Source organism: Aplidium turbinatum, chromosome 15, assembly GCF_918807975.1.
Source record: "Aplidium turbinatum chromosome 15, kaAplTurb1.1, whole genome shotgun sequence".
In the NCBI taxonomy this organism is placed as follows: Eukaryota; Metazoa; Chordata; class Ascidiacea; order Aplousobranchia; family Polyclinidae; genus Aplidium; species Aplidium turbinatum.
In genome coordinates this window covers 2,332,820-2,356,841 of record NC_137486.1, presented here as the reverse complement: position 1 = coordinate 2,356,841, position 24,022 = coordinate 2,332,820, and the positions used below count along the sequence as shown (strand labels likewise).

Here is a 24,022-nt window from a genome sequence, read left to right as displayed (position 1 = left end):
AAATATTAGCACGATTAATTTTGTATTATCTTTATGCTACCGATAGACTACTAAATATATTTCTCTGTGACCATCTTCTAACACCTTGTCTCAATTTTCGTTATTGAATTATTCTTATCGCAATTTTAGAACTTCTATTAGAATCTGTAACTTCTATTAGAATCTGTAATCATACACAAATTATGTAATGAAATATATATGACTGGATTTATACCTAAAGAAATGAATGAAACTGTTTTTGTCAGACTACCAAAGAAATCCAAAGCAAAGAACTGCAGTGACTTTAGAACATTAAGTTTGATCAGTCATGTACTGAAAATTTTGTTGAGAATAATTTTATTAAGAAATCGAAAATCTATTGAGAATGAGGTTAGCATGACTCAAAGTGGATTTATAACTGGTAAAGGAACACGAGAGGGTATACTTAACTTCAGAACAATTTGTGAGAGTTACAATGCAGTAAATAAAGATGTATATGCATGTTTTATTGATTATGAGAAAGCATTTGATAGAGTTAACCATGAGAAACTGATTCATTGTTTGTCCAATATTGGTATGAATGGCAAAGACTTACGTCTTATTATCAATTTGTACTGGAATCAAAAAGCATTTATTCGCATGGAAAAAGATTTGTCTAAAGGAATTGATATCAAGCGTGGAGTACGCCAAGGATGTGTACTTTCTCCATGTCTTTTTAATTTATATACAGAAATGATTTTTCGATCCATTGATGATATGAGAGGAGTAAAAGTTGGTGGCTTAAACATAACAAATTTACGCTATGCTGATGATACTGTTCTTTTGGCTGAATCACAAGAAGATCTTCAAGAAATATTGGACAATGTTAACTCAATTGGTAAAGAATTTAATATGAAAATTAACGCTAAAAAGACCAAATCAATGATAATCTCAAAATCACCAGACACTTCAGTAGGGGAAGGTCGGGGCCTATGATCCCCTTTTTGATTTAGCCTCATAACTTTTTTATTTATGAATATTTTCACCTCATATTTCATGCTAGCATAACTTGTGATATAACCTGCTGAATCACCAAAGAGAAAATTCGTATCTTTTCAGATTTTTAATGTGGAGCAAAAAATGTAAATTTGTTGAAGTGGCTCATAGGATCCAACGCGTGGGGTCCTATGAGCCACCAGTACAATCAAAATAATAAACGTATTTACATGAATACATTGATAAATACATTTACATGAATACACAACAACACATTTACAAGATAATGGGACGTGATAAGTTGAAAATAGAGGCTTATAAGTGATCATGAAACTGGAAGATTTCCACAATTTTTAAATAAAAAGATAGTAATTTCTAACAATCACATTAGGCCTACATTTTTTTTATAATTGACAGATCATATAGGCCTAGAAGGCTAGAAAATATGAAACAAATTAAGCATGCTACAATCGTGCCATCATTTTGATGATCACAAGCTTACAAAACCGATCCATCAAATATAGGCTCCTAACAGGCTATTTACACAAGGTCAAAAGCAGAAAAGTCAATCGAAATTTTTCTAATTCCCTTCACTCTTTTTGTTGACCCAGTAGTGATGGGTGGACTACAGATGAACTGGAACAGCGATTTACCACGATGAGTTTTTTTAGCAATTGTTCGAGGCATTATGGTCAGTTTTGTGAACTAATTTTGAAATTGCTTATGTACAGATATAGCCTACAAACGTACCTTAAACTGTTAAACAAAAATTGAAAAATACACATAAACAATTTACTATAATCTTAACTAGCTTAAATATAAAAAATAAATAAACAACTTTCTAACAGTAACTAATTGTGATCTGACTTTCCACCAAGTAGGATCCTATGAGCCGGCCTCATAGGATCAGCACACAAGGTGGCTCATAGGTTCCAACTCTCCATATTGACAAGTTCACGTGTATTGACTCTAAACTATTAACTTTAATACTGCACTTCTTTCATTATTCCTTTAAAAATGACACTACTTGTCACCAAATTCAGTTCAGTTCAGTTCAGTTCAGTTGTTTTTATTTCTGACCATCATATCAAAACAATACACGTCAACATAGCAAAGGTCGAGAAAAGGGTAGAAGCGACAAAACACAAACGTTAAAACGTGCTTGAGACCGAAGTAAGTTATTGATTTGAAAGAAATTTGGCACGGTCGCAACACCTTCAGAAAAATTTAAGATATAAAGGGGAAATAAAAAAAGAAAATGTTACAAAAAAAAACAAACAAATAAACAACATATATTTAGGCTATAGCTTAATTAGCCCACATAGCTTTAGCTGATATATTTAAGATTTGTATGGACAGTTGCTATGAAGATCGGCCATGGTGCGTTATCAAGAGTTTGAATTTGAATATCTGTTGAAAAACTAAGAAGTTATAGTAAAGTTTCCGAACCCCTCAAAATTTACTTTTTCAACATTCAATTCAATTCAATTCAATTCAATTTATTTTTCTTTGTCAGAACGCAAAAAGAAATGATATTGTAAAAAAGAAATACAGTAACAAAACCAACAAAAGGAAAAGGTGGCAAAACCTTAATGGTTTAAGACGTGCATAAAAAGATCTAATATTGCGGTATTTGCATCGATAAGTATAGTTAAGCACGGCCACCAAACCTGATACTGTAAAACAAGTAGCCTAGATGAATTAGTTAAGAATCAGTCGCCTCCTCGTTGCTGAAACAATTGAAGCGCCAATTCTTAAAGCAACGAGAACACGACTGAACCTAACAACATCACAAAAACAAACTAACACACACACACATATTGTAATTAGGTAATGGACTATCAAAACATGGATTATTTACAGATTTTATACAGAAATAAAGTGTTCGCAGCAACGATATTAAGTAGCCTATAGATTGCAGAACAAATACACAATATGGCAGCTCATTATCAAGATAAAATAGTTAAAAAGGCTTTGTTTTTTAAATTAATTTCTTGCACATGTAAAAGCATAAGAAGCATGATGGTATATAGCAGCGTGTTTTTGGTATTGCCAATAAGAGTTAAAGAAACTCTCCTTTCGCTTCGAATTCTCACAGGAGATTGTCCTGGGAATTGTAAGAAATGCATTCAAGCGTGAAGAAAAGATCTCGACTGAAACGGAGTGGAAAACATTTTTATTTGAAAAAATAAAGGGGTGGATCATAGGACCCTATATGCTCATAGGCCCCGACCTTCCCCTACTCCAAATTATAATTGACAACAAAATTATACAAAAAGTAAAATCTTTTTCATATCTTGGTCATTTAATAACTGAAGATGGGAGGTGTGATCATGAAATTCTTAGACGGATAGAAATTGCAAGAACTACATTTGGAAAAATGAAAAATATTTTAACCAATCAACGTTTAAATTTATCAACTCGTCTCAGGATATTAAAATGCTATATTTGGTCGACCCTATTATACAATTCCGAAACTTGGACAATGTCACAAAAAATGGAGAAACGGATCGATGCCTTCGAGCTCTGGACATACAGGCAAATGTTAAAAATTTCATGGAAACAAAAGATCACTAACGATGAAGTACTCTCCAAATTCAATTCAAGCAAAATGCTCTTACAAACAGTCAAAAGAAGAAAATTGAAGTATTTCGGACACACAATCAGGCAAAATTCATTACAAAGATCATTAATAGAAGGGAAGATAAACGGTAAAAGAAGTAAAGGCAGACCAAGAATGATTTGGACAACAAACATCACAAAATGGACAAAATTAACTTATGAATGTGCAGTACGCACAGCTCATGGTCGAGAACAATGGCGCATTGCATCCAACCCTCCATACGAGGAAGGAACAAAATGATGATGATTAGAATCTGGGGTATCTGCTTGACTCGAAGGCCCATGGTCTCTTCGCAGATTCCCGTTGCTAGAAATTCCTTTTTTATTGTTGTATTTATTGTATTATATTTACCTACAACGAAATAAAATCAATCAATCAATCAATCCATTCCGCCGCTTTTCGCGTTCCTTTTTTTCACCCTCCCAATAATAGTTGCGTCTGTTTGGTGACGTCATATTGACCAAAAAAGCGGATTCTATAAGAGCACCCATCTAAAACTCTTAACGGACTGTCCTGTATTAGTATCATCAGAATGTTCTTATTCATATACAGTAGAATATTTGTTTAGGTACTGGTATTTGATTTAGTTTATTATTTTAAACATACAAAATATTATCATTGAGTTGATGTAATTGTTTGCTCACATGAGGTTGCATACTTAATAAAGTTGATAATGAATGAACTAGTTCAAGATCTTACATCTGCACTTGAAGAGTCTGAGTTGAAAATTGAAGTTGATGACGACAAATTTTTAGACAAGGATCTTCCCAAAAGAAAGATAAAGAGACATCGACCAATTGGAGTGAATTATTGTTCCCATTCTATGATGCATGACTCTTACATTGCTGTGGCTCACTGTCGTGTTAATGTCTGTCGAAACCAGTGCAAAAACACTGAAGGAAATGTAACTGGGTCGGACACAGAGAGTGGTTTTGTGCCACCAGTGGTAAGAAAGCATCGTAGAAGAAAAGTAAAACACATGGAAACAGAAACATATCAGTTATCAACTAGCTCCATGAAAAAAAAACATTTTTCTAAAAAGCTGATGAAAAACGTGGAGTTTGATGTGAATTCTCCAATACGCATTATCAATAACAATAAAAGCAAAACTGATGATGAAAGTGGAGTGAGTGCCAGCGATGATTCTGATGAAGATGGCACGGCACAGGTGGGATAATAATTTTCTGATCATTACCAATTTATGATAGTTTATTGAACAATTTCAAACCTGCTTTTAGCAGCCGCAGAAACTATGTTGCATGTATTTATTAAATCCTATACAATATTATAGTCTATACAGTTGCTCCTGCCATCTATTCTAATGTATAACAAATATGCAGCAACTTAAAAGCTACCTCATACAGTTTAAGCTTCCAACAACAATATTAATTTTGACCAAGCATAGCACTGGCTGCGTAATGTGTATAAGTATTGAATTACTTACTGGAGCACCAGAATTACTTGGAAATGATTGGGCAACACTAAAAAGCGGAAATGCGGAAATAAGCCGGGCGTGAAATGTCGTACTGTCCGCAGAAGTAGCGATTTAATGCCGATGTAGAAAACGCGGAACTACGATCTTGGCGTCCATATTGTTTAACATAGCGATAACTTCATCATGAAAGAATGAAATGTTGCAACATGGAAAAAGGCGGAAATGCGAGTTTTAACAACAACTCACCACCGAACCTACTTTTATGTTGAAATATCATTGAAAGATATTGTTTAGAAGCAATTGTGAGGTCATTAAATACTTTGACTGTTTTAATTCCACAGTTATTGGAGTAAATTTCGAAATTTAATGGAATTTATTGAAATAAGAAAAAGGCGGAAATGCGATTTTTAGCCACAACTCAATACCGAACATTTTCTTATGTTGAAATATCATTGAAAGATATTATTCAGAAGCAACTGTGAGATCATTAAATACTATGACTGTTTTAATTCTAAAGTTATTTCGACTTATTTCCGCGCTTCCGCATTTCCGCCTTTTAGTATTGCCCGAAATGATTGTTAGTTTGTCTTGTAAAAATTTCTTGTTGACCTGTGTTTATAGGTTAAGTTAATTCTCTAACCTTTTGCATGGGTATGGAAAGGTAAGCACAGAAACCGCCTACCTAAGCAATCCCTACAAATTCTTCGAAAAAGGTTGTTTCTGAAATGTGATTTTTCCTGGAGTTGTCGAAACGGGCCATTCTGCAATACATAGGAGTTAGGACCATGTTACTGTAAATCAACTAAACATAGAAAATAAAAGTTCAATTTTGAAACGTCTGAATATGTGAATAAATGCAGATTATCACCTTACAGACATGGTGATTTACACCAGAAGAGCGTGTCTGACTCATTGACAACGTATGCTTTTTTTACACTGTAGCTCAGTGTAAAGAAGTAGAAAAGCAAGCAAAAAGTTAATTGCAAAAACTGCCGTTTTCACAATCACAACGTGCATGAAAAATGGTTAATAAGATATGTTATCATTATCATGCTGCTACACTGCTACAGTGCTGCTACACTTTTAAAAATACTTTTAATTTAACATTGAGCAAGTGGAAGTGCATTGAGAGATGGACGGTTGTCCAGAATTGCGAAAGACCTTGAGTGATTTTGTCTTGGGAGCTTTGTTATTACTGTATTCAACAGTATTTTAAACTTAAATACTTCCACTTTTTGAAGCAGTCTTTATGTTCACAAATTTTTTGCTTCTGTGAGTATTTACAGGAGTGTTTTTTCCAGATAGAAGATAAATAGAACCTGACAAAAGTGTGGCAGCTTTACTGGACGTTGTAACACTGTGTCAATACAATATTCTTGTTGATTAGGATGGTGATGATGAAATGACAGATTTCTTCAACGAAGCAAGCGAGGGATCGGTGTGTGGGATTCCATCAGTGAACCCATGGTGGGAAGAAGATAACAACATAGATGATCCTCGACTCAAAAACATCATTAATGGAGCTTTTCCCAACTTGTCCGAATCTGCTCAGAGAGGTTGCTTCATAGTTTTAGCAAGGCTGAAATTTATAAGTTTTGTCAAATACCTAGGAGTAAGCTTGTGTATCATCACTGCATTATAGAAAACACAACGTATCAGGTTGTCATGGTTAAAGTGATTGTACAGCACAATAAAATTCAAGGTTAAAGTGCCTCTGACAGGTAAATAAATTCGCTAAATTCACCTAAGATACCAAAAAGATGACACTAACAAACTTCCCTGACCAGCAAATCGTAAAAAATATCAACAGACTACTAAGTTACACACTTGCAAACTTTCGTTGACATCGGCGAATCTGGCACTCATTCAATTGCGAAAATAAAAACGGCAACACCACTGTGACGTCACAGTAAGTGGGAAGGATACATTCTTTCTCTGTGATGACTTGGTAAAGTATGGTACAGCTACTGCAAAACGTGAATGTGTGGGGCTCTGTTGGTCTAAAGCATGTGCAAATTAAGAATTACCGAAATGAAAAAGTGAACTTGTTATTACTATCAGGTTTCGATCAAATAGGTTGAGTTTACTTTTATCAAACAGCATCTCAATTCAATTGAAATTGCAGTTTCATAGGGCTACAATTTTCATACTTTTTTATTTGTCCTAATCTGGCTATAGCCATTTGCAGTGTAACAACAGTATCTCACAAACAGTACCTTTAATTTATGGTTGAGGCAATGTCTACAAATTGCTGTTTATTTGACATTGTCAGTGACAAAGACCGTGTGCTTTCTTTTCCCACTTTCCCACAAAACAAGGTAGCCGGCTGAGAAGAAAATGGGTCAAAGTTTTCTTCAAGTGTTCGAAAGTGGGATGGGCTATACAAAACTAGTCGTATATGTTCACTTCATTGAAGATGATTTTGTTAATACCACTCAAGTAAAAAGGCCTACAGGCATGTGTTGGAGTGTATACTACAAGGTGATGCTCTCGGAAGCAACAATCGGATTGTGATGCCGTCATGCATTGTTTGGCGAATCCGAAACAATTTTCTAGATCCAGATGGCCGTTACACAGGTTTTCAATGGCCAACTGAAGGCACATTATGAGAGAGAGAGAGAACTTTTATTTATTTTTGAATAGTGATGATGAATTAAATATGAATGATGATTCGTACGATTTCTTTATTTTTCACTTCAAGTATATTTTAGGTTTTGTAGGAACGTATCCAGTACAGTTTTATTAAACTGCGAAAAACAATAAATCTTCGAAAAAAGCAACCGCTTGTACCAACTCCGACCAAACTGTGATCCACCAATTACATCTAAGAAGCGTTTGTTTCATCTGTTGCTAACGACGTCCACTTAGGATGACGTAATACCACCAAAGTCGTCCCAGAGCAGTGAAATATGGAGTTTCGCCTGGTGGCGCTGCGGAGTAGTCGTTTGATTAAATTACGCCCTAACCAGTCGAGCTACGAGGTTAAGATTAAAAAGTTCGCTAAGTGTAATTCTGCGCTAGGAAATGCTTTAAAAAGTTACTATACTTGGATCCAACCTGTCAGGGGCACTTTAAAGCTTTTAACAAGTGAATAGAAAATATCAGTAAGTATGACTTGTTGATTTTTTTTTGTTTTGAAAAGATAAAGTTGTCTTGAAGTTTCAGATGAGATGATGGTTTTCAAGAGTGATGATTAATAAGCAAATTCTCACCTGTACAACCTTTTTTTCCCATTGCCGAGTTACCATCGTTTTTAAATTACGTGAAGTGATTGGAAGTTTATCCAAAGCAAAAGAAACTGAATTGAATGAAGAAACGAGGATGAGTCTAAGATAATGTCCATAGGTCTTGGCACATTCGATCAGCAGTGTTGTGTCTTATTTGGGCTTATGTGGGAGGTGGAAGTGTTTGCGGTTTAATGAAGAAATTCATTGTTACAGGCTTCCATGCCCGGATCAACAGACTTCCAGGGATGGCAGCAAGGTCTATCAGGAAGGGACGGAGAAGGTTAAAGAACAAGGTAAGTGACAAAGTTTGATGCTCTGGGCGTCTAGCTGAGTTGCTGTATTGTTTTGTCTCTGCTTTATTAACTTACATTTTTCCTTGTAACCCAAGATGCCGAGAAACGCGGCTTTGAAGTCATGCTTTGAGGTCAAGCATTTTATGGCGATTCCTTCTGCTATGTTTCTAGCAAAGACATTTTGGAATGTTTTGATAACTTGGTTCACTTATTGTACTGATGTTAAAACCTACCAACATGTGACTTATAACAAAGAGATGAACTGGGATTCGAAACCATATCTGTGGCCAGCTCCGTCGCTTTTTGATCAAAATGACAAGGTTTACATTTTGATACTAAGTTTGACAATATGAAAGTCAATGGTTTTTTAATGTTTTAGGTGAAACCAGGAGGCTTGCACTTATTTGAGATTCATTGATTAAATTTTGGCAATTCGGTTTTTCATAACTATCATTACAAACAGATATAAAGTACATTTAGCGTGGAGTTTGTAATCAAAATTACGTCAGCCTCCAGTGATTATTATAAGCTTACACGTTGGCAAGGCCTACATAAGTCGCTATGGTTGGAACCATTAAATAGCTCATGGCCAATTTTAGGTATATGCTGTAACTATTGCCGTGCTTTGCAGAAGGTGAGCGATCGTTCCATGGGCAATGATATCTCTACGGCTCATCACGTCACACCAACAGAGCTTGATAGAGGGTGAGTCGGCTTTCATAGTCACAACTCTTCGAATATATTATGCTCAACAACCTTGCATATAGATTACAAACTGTCTGTGACAATAAGTTTCGATTGAAGAAATGCATGATCGGCCACATCGTGGATTACTTGACGGTATCAGGTTTTTAACTGAAAAGCACGTGAGGTTCAAAGATGATTCCTCCAAGGAGCAACCAACTAGGTGGTTTCCCTTACAAAAAATCAGACGTTGAATCAATGTCAAAAAACGACTGATTTGTTGTTTGGGTTGTTACTGCAACGTTTTTGCATTCATGCAATCGCTGCACCTGATGATCTAGATTCTAGAGGAAGAAAAATAGTTTGTGAGTTTGTTTGATTCAGTTTGCGAGCAAGATGATCCAAGCGATCCTACTTGGCACTGAGCAATGAAAAGGATTCGGCCAATAATGTACTCAATTGCGCCTCTACGGCTGCATTAACACTGTCTGCTTTGTAAAGCGTAAAGCGTTGAGGAGCAACGTATTCTGCGATGGTACAGCGCATTATAAAAACAAGCATTATTATTATTATAAGATGCCAATTCTACACAAATCAATCTTTTCAGGGCAAAGCGCTACCAGGATACAAAACCGAGGCAGCAAAATAACAGTAAGTTTGCCACGAACGAGCTGCAGCCGGCATGTTGGTTATTTGCGACGATTGGTTCAACTTGTGATGTCTCTATCTGGTCACTTTGATTAGCGCTTTTTGAGACCAAGCAGACTATTCAGATCAATTAAATAAAATAAAGACTTCATCATATGGTTGTTAATGATGTTGTAATAGATCGTTACCGCGCTGCGATGCGCAAGCAACCGGCTTGTTTACTTGATGGAGTTTCTGCAGTTTCAAAGCCATTCACGTTTTCTGACGATGTGAGGTATCAATGAAGTGACGCAGAAATTTAGTATCTCATTTGGTTTTTAAAGCGTTGATTAATTGTGAGCGATTCATTATTATTTGGAGGCTACTTAGTTTAAAGGTTTCCACGATTTCAAGCGAGTTTTCATAATTTGCTTCATTCAGGGACCTCTAAGCCTCTGTGCCACCTTCCCATACCCGACACCAACCGTGGCCACCAGATGTTAGTGGGCATGGGATGGAAACCCGGGGATGGACTTGGGGCGTCTTCCCAAGGAATGAGGAATCCTGTCACTGTCAACCGACGTTCCAAGCGACAAGGATTGGGTTCATAATGTGCAGCGTTCGTCTTTTATATTTTTATACTTCGTGTTTTTATTGAAATTATTTTTTATCTATTTCTTAAATGTTTCGGGCCACTATCGAGTTCAAACCTCAAGTTTCAACCAAACGAGTCATCGTTGCGACCTCCCATTATTGTTCGACGAAGCTGCCTTGAGAAATGACTTGTGACGTCACTGGCTTACGCCTATTGTTTGAATGGTTTTAACAAAAAGTTGTCGATAAATTAATCTTGTTGTTACCTGCTGCTAATGAGTTTCGGTCATTCCCGAGTCTCCACACTCCAATGTTCCGAGATGTTGCTGTTTTAGCAGAAATTATGTGCATATTACTACCGCTTGGTGGCAGCATATATCGTTGCTTACATCACATTAAATTTTATCTTCCCGAGCTGGTTTGTCGTTTTTCTGTAGAAAGCAAAGTTACTGCTGACAATGTACACTCTGCACTGTAGAGTAATGATCTATCAATCAATAATTTTATTTTTCGTCATTAACGCGTCCGGGACGAAAAAGATACTAACTACAAAAATCGATATAAACCTACCAGCACGTTAACGAACGGGAAAAGGTGGCAAAACCTTGAAAGGTTTAAAACGTGCCTGAATGGAAAATTATGTAGTAGGCTATATATCAGTAGTTAGCACGGCCACAAAACCCAAAAAACAAATAGCAAAAAATAAAACAAAAACAGAGAGAATCACACATGTAGTAATGAATGACAGCCTAATGAAAAGTGTTGTGGATTGAATTTGCCGGTTCCAATATTGATGTGGATGAGCAGTCGTAATAATAATAATAGGATAGAGAAAGAAAACCGGACATAAAAGAAACCCATCCTCGGGCAAAAGCCCGTTTCAATGTGGCCCAGGTGAGCAGGTGTTGAGCTCTTTCTACGGTTAGACTGCACATCACACAGTAGCCTAAGACGATTGAGGTTTGATATCCAGTTTAAGTTATTGTTTTTTGTCCTGGTGGGTGATGAAATGGATGAGCTGGTAGATGATGATGTTGATGATGGATGATGATGTCCTGATGGTGTTGATGAAGCTCTCATCCCCTTTTGCAACGTGTCGTGTTGATTATGGAGTATTGCGTTTGCTGTTAGTATCTACAAACAATCATATCTACTATCTACATCTAGCTTTCTCATTGTAGTTGGCAGCCGAATGTTGATACGCGTTACTGAGGGACATCCTAGACAGCAAAATTGGTCATTATCACATTGATTCAACGTCTACTGAAGTCGAAAATACGATGGAGTGCGCGTATTTATTTCTTACGTGCGATCGAAGACATCGGTTTTGGTTTTAACTTCCCATCTGTTGATAGCGCCATACAAATGTTTATCAACAATCCCTCGCACGATAAATGCAAACAGACGAACCTCTGCAATATTTGACCAGGTGTTCACAGTGCCGGATTAAGGGGGGGGGCGGACTGGGCTGAAGCCCAGGGCCCCCAACTCAAAAGAAAAAAAATCTATTAATTTGGATTTAGAACAATTGCCCACATCGGATTTAGAACATGTTGACCAACTGACAATGATAATACGATACGTTTCGAAACAAGGTCCAATCGAGCGATTTTTAAAATTTGTACCAATGCACTCCCATACAGGAGGAGAAATCGCCAAAATTGTTTTGGAGTTTTTGGAAAAGCTTAATATTAACATCGAAGACTGCCGCTGTCAAAGTTATGATAATGCTGCCAATATGAGTGGCAACTGGCAAGTATAACGGTCTTCAAGCTCTTCTGCGCGAGAAATGTAATGTAGCTCATGTGCCTTGCACAGCACGTTCACTTAATTTAATCGGTAAATGTGCTGTAGAAACATGCCGTTCTGCCGCTGAGCTTTTTGAATTGTTGCAAAGCCTTTATTCATGGCTCGTCTCGTCTACACTACACTGGTCTACACGATTTTTGCTCTGTGAACTTTGAAAACTGATTTAGAGTAATTTTGGGGTGCTGAATCCGAATATGACCTCAGATTTATGCTATCACGTCAGGTTTGTGAGATATGATAACAGCATATTGTTACTTTTGTCAAAAGTGGAAGATTTGACGTTGCGTTTATTGCACATACACATTGTGCAAGATCCAGAAATCCAGGCCATGTGGTGCATAAGTAGCTGAAATACACCTACCAATTATAATTTTGATACCAATTTGTTTTCTAAGCAACATTATTAACAAGGCAGTAATAACAAGCTAAAAGGGAGGCTATAAGTGTAACTGACCCCCTCCCCCGTCAATGTTTTGCATGAAACCACAAAGATTTAAGCAAGCCTATGGCAATGCTTGTTCAGTAACCATATTTAGGCTGTTTTGGCCTGTCTAACACTAACCTTTCGTTACAGCACTGCATATGTTGGTGGTAAACGCAACGCCAAATCTTCCACTTTTGACGAAAGTAGCAATTTGTTGTTATCATATTTCACAAACCTGACGTGATAGGATAAATCTGAGGTCAGATTCGGATTCCGCACCCCAAAATTACTCTAAATCAGTCTTCAAAGTGCATGGAGCAAAAAAAAATTCTTTTTTTGTAGACCAGTGTTATCTGATACAAGATGGTCATCTAGATATGCTGCAGTCAGTGCATTAAACAAAGGATACAGTGAGACCATTTTAGCGCTTGAAGAATTAAATCAATCATCAATCAATCATTTTATTTTTCGTCATTAACGCGTCCGGGACGAAAAAGATACTAACTACAAAAATCGATATTAACCTACCAGCATGTTAACGAACGGGAAAAGATGGCAAAACCTTGAAAGGTTTAAAACGTGCCTGAATGAAAAATTATGTAGTAGGCTATATATCAGTAGTTAGCACGGCTACAAAACCCAAAATACAAATGGTCACAGCGGTAAACCATAATCTCTTCGTGGGAAAATTGTCACGTAAGATTCCCGAATCCGTTCGTCTGTATGTAGGCTAATGACCGAAAAACAAACACTCTTTTGAAACGTCTTTTCAAAAAGTGTATTCCTGTAAAATTAGCACGCGGCTATCGAAAATGGAACGCAACACCGTACGCCTCTAAAAACTGTCACTACAATACAAACTACTTAGATAAAGACGGAATTTTTGTCCAGCTAGCAAGCACTAAGCCAACAGTTAAATGTGCGACTAACTCTCAAGCAACCATTTCACGAATGACCAGAATAGATAGCAATATCTCAAACTCACGTACGCAGTACTGTGACGCAATAATGAAAAACATTGTCACGCAATTCAAACCGGTGTTCAAAGGTAGTGATGCAATATTTCATCAGGTCTTACGACCGATGGTGCAATATTTGGACATTTTTTAGCAATTTCCATGACGTAAGATGCCAGCTAGGTTAAGTAGACCATAACGGTTTTATATGACGTTTGATTTGGTGAATAATTGTCGGGAACAACAAATAGCAAAAAAATAAAACAAAAACAGAGAGAAGCACACATGTAGTAATAAATGACAGCCTAATGAAAAGTGTTGTGGATTAAATTTGCCAGTTTCAATATTGATGTGGATGAGCAGTCATAATAATAATAGGATGGAGAAAGAAAAACGGACATATAAGAAACCCATCCTCGGGCAAAAGCCCGTTTCGATGTGGCCCAGGAGAGCAGGTGTTGAGCTCTTTTTATGGTTAGACTGCACATCACACAGTAGCCTAAGACGATTGAGATTTGATATCCAGTTTAAATTTTTGTTTCTTGTCCTGGTGGGTGATGAAATGGATGAGCTGGTAGATGATGATGTCCTGATGGTGTTGATGAAGCTCTCATCCCCTTTTGCGACGAGTCGTGTTAATTATGGAGTGTTGCGTTTGCTGTTAATATCTACAAACATAAAAGTACAGCACAAGCAATCGATATTATTGTTAGGTAGCCTAAGTCTAATCTTTTGTAGATACTTTCGGATTTCCACTAAAATCTTCACAAGAATACAAGAAAGCCTTTCTACGTTGTATTTCTATTGCGTGTCCGTTTTGCTTAAATGTTGTTTTAGTTTGTGAATAAAAAGTGACTTTGTATCAGTCTTTCTAATTGAAGAAGGAAATTTGTTCCATGTTTTTGCACCTGTGAATTCTATTAAATGCTGAGTAAGCGTTTTTGAGAAGTATGGAATGTTTAGAGAATCATTATCATGGTTTCTTGTAGACAGGCTGTGAACCTCTTTGACATATTTAAAAAAGTTGGAGAAGCAATCTGGTAGTATCATCATCATCAGTCGTTATCTCCGCCTGCGGCAGATTGCGCATCAACATGGCTTATTTGCTTCCAAGAGTGGCGATTTTGAGCCAACTCGCCCAGTGTCGTCAAGTGGAGTCCGGTCCATGATTGAATGTTGTCTTGCCATTGTTTTGGTTGTCTGCCACGTTTTCTTTTTCTATTTTGCCTTCTGTGCAAACTTTGCTGATTCCGAATTGTGATCTTTTAGTGTGGCCAAACAGTTTTAAAAGAGAGAGAGAAACCTTTTATTTCGTCTGTTGCGACAATAGTACGGTACAATTATAAACAATACGAATAAAATAGTACCATAGCTATCTAAATACCACAACAGACAGGAAGCAGCGAAAGACTATATCAGTCATCGAGTCAGCTGCTTCCCAGTTCTTAATGTGACAAATGTCAAGCATCGGTAAATTACGTTGAAACAAGATAGGCTGATGTTCAGTAATATTAATGAAAGAAAAAAAAATCATGTGCTGCTGCGATCCTTAAGTGAAGTCCTGTGGTTTTATTCAAATATAAACTTTATTCCGGGTGATTAAAAATAGGAAAAACTTTTGAAATCAATAAACTCTTGTAGCAAGGGCGTTTAAACTTCAGTGCAACCAAGAAAAGTTCAAGCCAATAAATAGTTCAAGGCTACGAGTAAAAACATTTTCAGTAACAGTATTACAATACAAAAATAATCACAATTTAAAACAAAGGTATAGCCTAGGCCTATTGTTCCGTCATAAAAGAAATGGCTGAGTGACTCTAAGTGGTACCTGTTAGGCTGCATGAAACTAGCGCAATGTGACCATATAATTTGACAAACAAATTGAATAGAATGTAAATGAGAAATAATTGAGTGTAACCGAATAACACAATATAGGTCAATAATGTTTTCTTCAGACGAAATTTAACAAAAATCAAATCCAGACGACGTATCATTACAAAGTTTGAGCCCAAAATAACAATTTATGACAATTTTTGTCACTTTTCTACTGACATAAAGCAACAAAATTTAAATTCAATTAAAAAAATCAAACACTTTGCATTGAAATAAAAGCAAGAAAAAAAAGCATTTTTGTCGATTTAGGCTAAGTGCGATTGATCCAAACTTGTCTGGCAGCCCTTCTTAAAAACTGACTAGGCTTGATTGCTGGCCAACGTTCGATTTTTATGTCAAAAACTAAGTAAATTGTCATTAAAAACTCTTAAAAACTCTAACTTAAAAACTCATTAAAAACTAAAACTTTTGATTTTATATAGTAAATTGTTGTGTAAATTGTTTATATAGTAAAATCTGGTAGTAAATTGTTGTGAAATTTAAACACAAAAACACCAATTTCCAGTTTGAACAATTGCTCAATTGATATCGGGATCTTGCTACAACTATCATTGTTGGGACGGAAAATGCGATAAAATTTGTCACAGATTTTTTGAAGTTTTTGTATAAGTCCTTCGTTGCCATATTTCCAAGTCGTAATGCAATACCTCAGGTTACTTTCAATTAAAGAATGGTATAAGCAGATCAAATTTGACAAATTAAGACAGGGTCTAATCTTGGTAATGATGCCAAAATTTCTTCGAAGCTTTTGCAGCAAATGTTGCATGTGTGGTTTCCATGAAAGATTTTCATTCAGAGTCAGGCCAAGGAAACTGATTGTAGTTGGTTAGTAGTAAAAAAACAGCCAGATTTTCAAAATCTGGCTTCAAAAAAGTCAAATTGGCAACCTTTTCGCCAGCTGTCACTTTCATGCCTCACTAATTCTCTTGTCTCAACGTACAATGCAATTCGCTACGGTAGCCTACCTACTAAGGCGATGTGAAAATCAAAAAATTTAAAAAAATCAAAAATCGAATTATCACACAGGGTGACTATTGCTATGTAGAGTATTTCTGTAAAATTTCACGTAAAAATATTCAGTAACCTTAAACATGTAGTCGATTTTGTCTTTGGCATTTGTTGCCAGCACAGAGTTGCCAGGTACAAATTTTTTGAAGAAAAAACTTTGTTTATCTTTTTTAAATTGTAAAAATTTCCAACTTTAACAACCACAACAACAATTACATATGATGCGACTGCTAGTTGCCCTTTTAAGTAAAGGCTGGCGGTGTACAGTAAGATATTAAGCAATCACCTGGCAACCCTATTATTGCTTGGTCAGCAAAAACTGATGATATTAAAGCCTTTTTCACTTCAATGGCAAGAGTAGGAATGCACTGTGCATAAGATGACACTTTGGTTTTGTTGTAGTAATATGTATTACATAATCACACAACGCACTGCATTAATATTCGATTGTTTTCGCCGATTTACATTTATTTTTTGACAGATATAGTAACTGCAACTCTCCAATGGTAGCTTACACATCAACCAACCAACTTTATATGTGCTTGTAAAACGTGCACAAACGAATGCAGAATAAAGACAATGAACAAGAAACAATGGTGAATATCAAAACATTGTACTGCAGCCAATGAAAGAAAGTCAGATTTCGTGTCTGCTTTCGGCAAGACCCTACGCGAAGCAATTCTCGCCCGAATGAAACCATACCGTCATTGATGGCCAGCAACACTTCCACAGTCGTTAGTGACTTCCCAAATGATACGCTGCACAGCCTGAGTATGGGCAGGAAAATGAGGGCATTCAAACTTTGTGTTTATCAAACCCTTTAGCCCATCTATGGTCAAGTGTGAAGTAAGGATAGACTCAGTAAGCGTGGCATCGTCCCAATCAAAGAGAACAGTGAGTTGGCATCCAAATTTAATTTTGGTTGGGTAAAAGTGCGGACATCGACAGAAACATCACAAGAGTTACTGCCTTTGCGAATATTTTCTAACATGTTCACAGAAAAAGATCGCAGAGCAGGATCATCACTGGATACCGGGGCATTGTCACATTCAGATGTACCAGGTGCAGCTGGTTCGAAAGGAGAGTCAATTTCTTCATCAATTGCTGCAGAAAACTGCTGTTTTTTTCCAGTTCTCTTCCTCGATCACTTGTGACTTCTTTGCTGCAACGAAATCATCTCCTCGCTGTTGTTTGAGGCTCTTGAAAAACAAGTTTTTTGTGTGAATGATAAATGTAAAGAACACAAAATAATCCATGTAAATCAGTTCAGTTTGTTTTTATTTCTGACTATCACAACGAAAAACAATATATGCCAAACATAACAAATAGTACTCTTTCGGACAAATGGCAGTAAAAATCAGTGATAGTCAAGAAAAATCTTCTCGCCATAGCACGACTAGCTTTAGTGAAAGCACAAGCTGCCTGCCTTTACAGACATAGAAATCAGAACATCTGAATCACTTTCCCACGAGGAAATGCTTAAGGAAAGCGAAAAATCCTTAAACCACCTATATACTATCTAGAGTTGGTTGCACTACATCTGCAATGGTGAAGTGGGGTTGTAGAATTGGCAGTAACCCATTCTCCTTCTCATATGGCTCTATTCAACAAATGTTGTTAGAAGAGCCATGTCAATGACAACAACTGACCAACCCCAGTACACAACATGGGACATGTCTATGCATGACCCATTGACCTTGTTATCAAAGAATATACTTATAAAAGCCTTACATTTCATAGAAAATTACTAGACAAAAAAGTTTGAAAAGAGACCGTATGTAAGAACTTACCTTTTGTTAACTCTCTTTTGAAGCGTTTTCGTTGTCCTTTTGTCAAGAGGCTCAATTTGGTATAACAGTGCTTCTACTCCACGATAACGTTGGGAGAGGAGAAACCTCAATTGTTTTAGGAATGCGATCTTCATTTGAATAGTTAGCTTTTTTCCAGCTTCCTGAAAAATTAATTCCTTATGAGTGCTCTGCCTCTGCAAACGTGCAATTAATTATTTCAACACATTAAGGTTTTGAAAAGTGTCTGCTAGTTGATTATTGTAGCCTACGTGTACTGTTCAGTCATGCAAGCTATACCGGTATGTTAGTATTTTTAACAATTACCCTTCATCCATACGAAGATATACGAGTTGGTCTATGTTTTATGTCACTACCAAGCTTAATTAAAACCGGTCAGAGAAAAAGTTGCAGTAATAAAGTACTTGAGTATCACCTTTAACAAAGTACAGAATGCAAGAACATATCGTTGTGTTGGTAAATCAGCAGTGGGAAGCTCCTTGGAGGGTCCAATGACAGAAGAGCTTTCCATGCTTCTTACTCGTCAGTTCGTCAGTTCAGTTTATTTTTTGTTTTGTTGGCGAAAAAGAAAGACATAAAAAGCAAAAACACAATAAACACAAATAATTCGCACAACAAGGATGGCGGCGAAAGACCAAAAGGTCATCAAAGTCAGCTGCCACCCAAACATTTAAACAAAAGACCCAAAATTAAGAACATTAACACATACGGTATATAATATATAGCACAATACCAGCACTTAAATTTGTAAAAATTAACAATGGAATTTACAATACATTAACAATGGAATAACACAGGGCAACATAAAAAACATTGTGAAGAGAAATAAGCGGATGATACGTTTCAGGAGTGATCATTGTACAAATTCTTTAATAAACATTTATATTTAAATTTAAAAACATTGTAAGACTTTTCTTTTATTTCTTTTGGTACTTGATTCCATAGTTTCACTCCATTAAAACATAGCATCTTCTTACCAGAGTTTGACGTTGTAGAAGGCAAATATAAATCATTTTTTTGGTTCTGACGAGTTTTATGATGGTGAATTTCATTTACAAAAATAAAGCAGCCAGCAAAGGCCCGGGGCAGCATTTTGTGCACATATTTGTACATAAATTTTGCAGTTTCTAATTTAATAATATCGTCAATTCTGAGCACATTAAATTGGTGATAAAGAACAGTTGTATTTGTTGACCTCGGCAAAAATAAGCAGGATCGAATGAACTTGTTTTGTAACACTTGTAGTGGAGCAAGCAATGTAGAGTTTGCTCTTCCCCAATTTATAATCGAGTATTGGATCTTGGATTGAAACAAAGCATAATATAAAGCCCGTAATACTGTTAAAGGGACAATGTATCTCAGCTTAAATGCTATGCCGCAGACCTTTGCAAGCTGCTTTCTAAGATTAATAATATGACTATCCCATGTCAATCGCTCATCCAAAGTTACACCTAGATAGTTTATACATTTCTTCCTTTCGATGGATCGGCCACTGATGGACAGACTAAAATTTTCTGCTGCACTTTTTTTGTTGCAGAGGATCATATAAGTAGTTTTACTATAATTTAATGAAAGTTTATTCGATTTCATCCACACATCAATTTTTTCTATTTCTCTATTGACATTTCTTTGGAGAGATGACAGGCATTTATCTGACATATGAAAGTTTGAGTCATCAGCAAAAAGTGTAGTTGAAAAAGAAGATGCATTTGGAAGATCATTCACATAAAGAAGAAAAAGCAAGGGACCAAGGATTGACCCCTGTGGAACACCACATGTAACAACATTGAAATTAGAATTCTTACCGTTAATTTTTGTACTTTGCATTCTATTTGTTAGATAAGATGTTAAAACGTTTAAAAACTTGCCACGAAAGCCATAATGGTGAAGTTTTTTTAAAAGTATGCCATGATCAACTGTATCGAAAGCTTTACTTAAATCAACAAAAACCGAGCATGTGTATTTATGATCATTCAAGTTAGAAAGTAAATCATCATAAATTTTTGTCAATGCTAAGCTTGTTGAATCATTTTCACGAAAACCATGTTGAGCTGAGGTTAAAATATTATATTTGTCAATAAAATTCATCATCCGTTTATATAGAATTTTTTCGAAAATTTTGGAAAAAGTTGGCAATAAAGAAATTGGTCGCAAATCTGTAAAGTGTAAAGGTGAACTAACTTTTGGTACAGGTATTATCAGACTCTTTTTGAGTACATCAGGAAAGATTTCTTGCAAGACACATTTATTCAGTACTTTTGTTAAAAACTTACTACTTACTAAAAACTTACTAAAAACTTACTTACTTAAAAACTTACTAAAAACTTACTATAAACTTACTACAAACATATAAACAATAAACATAGCCCACTTACAGTACACAGAACTAAGATTTTAAGTGCTGAAAACTTAGTTGTCTGAGCCTTCCGTAATACTATGAACTTTAATAGTGTCATTCTCAAAGCTACATATAAAAAATGCAGAACCACCAACAGCAACTTCACCTGAATAAGCAGTTCTTATTCCAGAAGACCTGATAATTACAGACACTGCCTCTTAGGCCTACTTTACACAATTTGGAAAACCTAGCCTAAACTAACTTTGAACCGAAGCCTGAATGATTATTTAACAACCAAGCATAAAATTATGGCAAACATTTCGGCTGAACACAACTTTTTATCTGAATTTTGCAGCCTTATCTTCAGCAATTCAGCATCTCAAGCTATAAATCTCTCAGCAGCAGACAGCAATCGCTCGCGCGCGCGTGTGTGCGGCACACAACGCGTTTTCCCTAACTAGCCATTCAGAGCGCGCTATCTGGATCACGTGGATTGATGCGTTGTGATAGCATTTTTTGTGGAATCACCTTGCAAGAATTAGAAAATACTAACCTTAAAACGCTTACATGTTTACGGATACTGGATTTTATTGCATAAAACTTCACAAAAATACTCTACACAACAGTAGTCACCCTGTGTGATAATTCGATTTTGTCCATTCAAATTTCACATCGCCTTACTACCTACTGTCATCTAGCACTAGTGATATGTAAGAGTTTTACATGATTACGCTATCAGTCACTACTGCAACATGTATTGTACACTCGACAATGGTATATTATTTGCAGAGAATAATTCATTTGTTTTCAATTTTTTTTTTTAGACCAATGAGGTGAAATCGGATAATTTCACACGGCACACCTGACGATCTGACACGCGGCACAGTGGTTGAAAAACACTGGCTTAGGCCTAGCCTATATGTTCATTAAGAACCAAACGACTTTGACACAAACCTCTCAACAGGAACAGGTAGAAGACATTCATACGTGCGAGTCTGAAGAAGACAACTATGCGTCAAGTTCGAACCACACAAGCGAGAGTAGCCTACTGCTCCAATATATAGAAACATTTTTGAAGCATTGATGACCCCATTCGAAGATGCTTAGCTTTCCTTGCGGTTTCTTTTGCGCTTTTGTGATGTTTCTTTCAATACATAACCAAACAATGAAAGGTTTGGATCGAAACATTTTGGACGGTAGGCTACTAAACGTTTTCAGTAGGTAGGTCTACATAACGTTTTAATTCCAAAAAAAGAATATAGCTAAAATTTCATGTCTTAAACGTGAGCTTTAGGTGCATACAAACCAAGATATTTTATCAGCACGTGTTCACGTCATAATTTTGACATAAACTGGCAAAACGGGCTTTGTAATGGAAAAGCGTCACGTGGGGGAGGGAGGGGGGTTGACAAAAACGTTACGTTGGCGTCACATGGGAGAGAGGGGGGGGGGGTCAAAAATTCGGAAAAACAGCGTTACGTAATATTTGAACGCTCCCTAAGAGGAAATGTGGATCCAACACCTACGCAGGTTCTTCAAAACGAATTCAAACCCAACGTTATAGGCATTTTGATGAGCCCTCTACACTCTACAGAGCCAACAATTTTTTTCCCCAAGAGATAAATTTAAAGTTGAAGTGTATCTTGCCATGATTGACAAACTATCTGCAGAACTGCATAAGCGTTTGAAAGCATACCGTAACGTCGAAAGTAAGTTTGATTTCATTTCAAAACTGACGAATCTTAGCCCTAACGAGATTCATTAAGCTACTGTTGCATTGATAAAGGAATATCCCATGGATTTCGAAGCCAATTTTCCAACTGAAACAGTTCATTTTGCAGAATTTTTCAAAGTGAAAACTGCTGATGTTGGAAAAGAAGCCTCAGAAAACCTGATAAACACAAAGTGGAACACAGTGTTGAGCTCAACATGTTCTTACTTCTAAGGGGAAACAGGTGCGTTGAAACCTTTTCCAATGTCTTCGTTGCTCTGCGAATGTATTTGTGTATGATGGTGCTTCTAAGCTTTGAACACGATATTTTAGATTCATTGAATTTTGAAGAATTGATCAGCAATTTTGCCACGAGAAAAGCAAGAAAGCGTCCATTTTGAGTTGATATGAACAATTTTCTAGGGCAGCAAACAAAATGACTACCGGTACCGCCTACCAGTTTGCAGTTTCATTTTTGATTTATGGCCTATGCTCCTATGAATATGATTCTGTTTTTATCGTGTGAAGCTGACAAACAATTCACAGTTCATACATTAAGTTGCGGCCAAAAACAAACGTTTAGTTTTTTTTTGTGAAACGATGAAGCTTACTTTGATCGCTCTGTATCTCAACAGTTTTGTGTTTAAGTATTCGACACCATTCACACCAAGCACTAAAACTTTGTCATTGCTAAATTTGCTTTTCAACCTAAAAACGAATCTTTTCCGAAGAAATACTGTTGAAAATTAACCAGGCTTTTCCTCACAATTTTCTTGGGGCATAATTGTTTGTTTTGAACAGTGCAATATTGCACAAAATGAACATGTTATCGTACAGTATATCAATAATCGCCTATAAGCAGTATTGAAAGTGTTGCCACTAAAAATTGTGGAGAAAGGATCGAGTTCACTTTGAACAGTGATAGCCTATCTCACAAACGGATACGTTTGTTGATCTGCTCTAAAATGATTGGTTTTGCTTTCAAAAAGACAACTAGAAAACAGTGGCGTACCTAGAGAATAGTGGCGTCGCTCGGGTAAGTTTGAGAGCTTGCGCCCCTCTAATAAAATCAGCATTTAACGAATTATGTCATTTTGTTGTTCTAAAAATAATGTTCCTGTTTAGTCGCTTTTTTTCGATCCCAATCGCAGCAAAAGCACAGTACCAACACAATACACACAACTCGGGGTTTGGAGGCGGAGCCCCCCAGCTGCTGAGAAATGCTTTTAGCGTCATTGATCGACAACCTTTTTAGCGAAAAATGTCACTTGATAAGGGCCCTCACTTTCAGCTCAGCCCAGGGCCCCATAAACCCTTAATCCGGCCCTGGGTGTTTATCAAATTCATCTGCAAGGCTGTACTGATTTTTGTTGATTAGGTTAAGTTCAACTTGCATTTAAAATAATATTGAAGAAATATTTTCTCACAAACAAAACCCCGGCGAGAAGTCAGAATCATTGTTACGTCATAATTGCAAAATCTATTATCGCAGGGGTTCTTAACCGGGAGTGCGAGAGCTATTTCTAGGGGGTGCGGGAATGCTGAACGAATAGAGTTAGTTATGAAGGAATAAATAGGGAATTAGGATTTTCCTGCCTGTTTCATATTAAATAAAACAGACATCGATTGGATTCTTGACAT

General features: G+C 36.5%; 2 protein-coding genes across 2 annotated transcripts; one reads left to right on the top strand and one right to left on the bottom strand.

Annotated features, from left to right (window-relative positions):
• Positions 1–4,139: 4,139 nt before the first annotated feature.
• Positions 4,140–10,851, top strand: LOC145784671 (G patch domain-containing protein 2-like). Its single transcript, XM_082596539.1, has 6 exons — positions 4,140–4,745; positions 6,400–6,568; positions 8,453–8,532; positions 9,164–9,237; positions 9,824–9,867; positions 10,285–10,851. Exons 1-6 carry the CDS (start codon positions 4,251–4,253, stop codon positions 10,452–10,454), a joined length of 1,032 nt encoding a protein of 343 aa, XP_082452665.1. The 5' UTR covers positions 4,140–4,250; the 3' UTR covers positions 10,455–10,851.
• A 4,184-nt stretch (positions 10,852–15,035) lies between these two features.
• Positions 15,036–20,926, bottom strand: LOC145784840 (uncharacterized). The gene is made up of 3 exons (XM_082596680.1): positions 18,748–20,926; positions 18,315–18,475; positions 15,036–17,723 (listed from the first exon to the last, which is right to left on the bottom strand). The coding sequence occupies exons 1-3, from the start codon at positions 18,841–18,843 to the stop codon at positions 17,669–17,671; spliced, it is 312 nt and encodes a 103-aa protein (XP_082452806.1). The 5' UTR covers positions 18,844–20,926; the 3' UTR covers positions 15,036–17,668.
• Between the last annotated feature and the right edge of the window lie 3,096 nt (positions 20,927–24,022).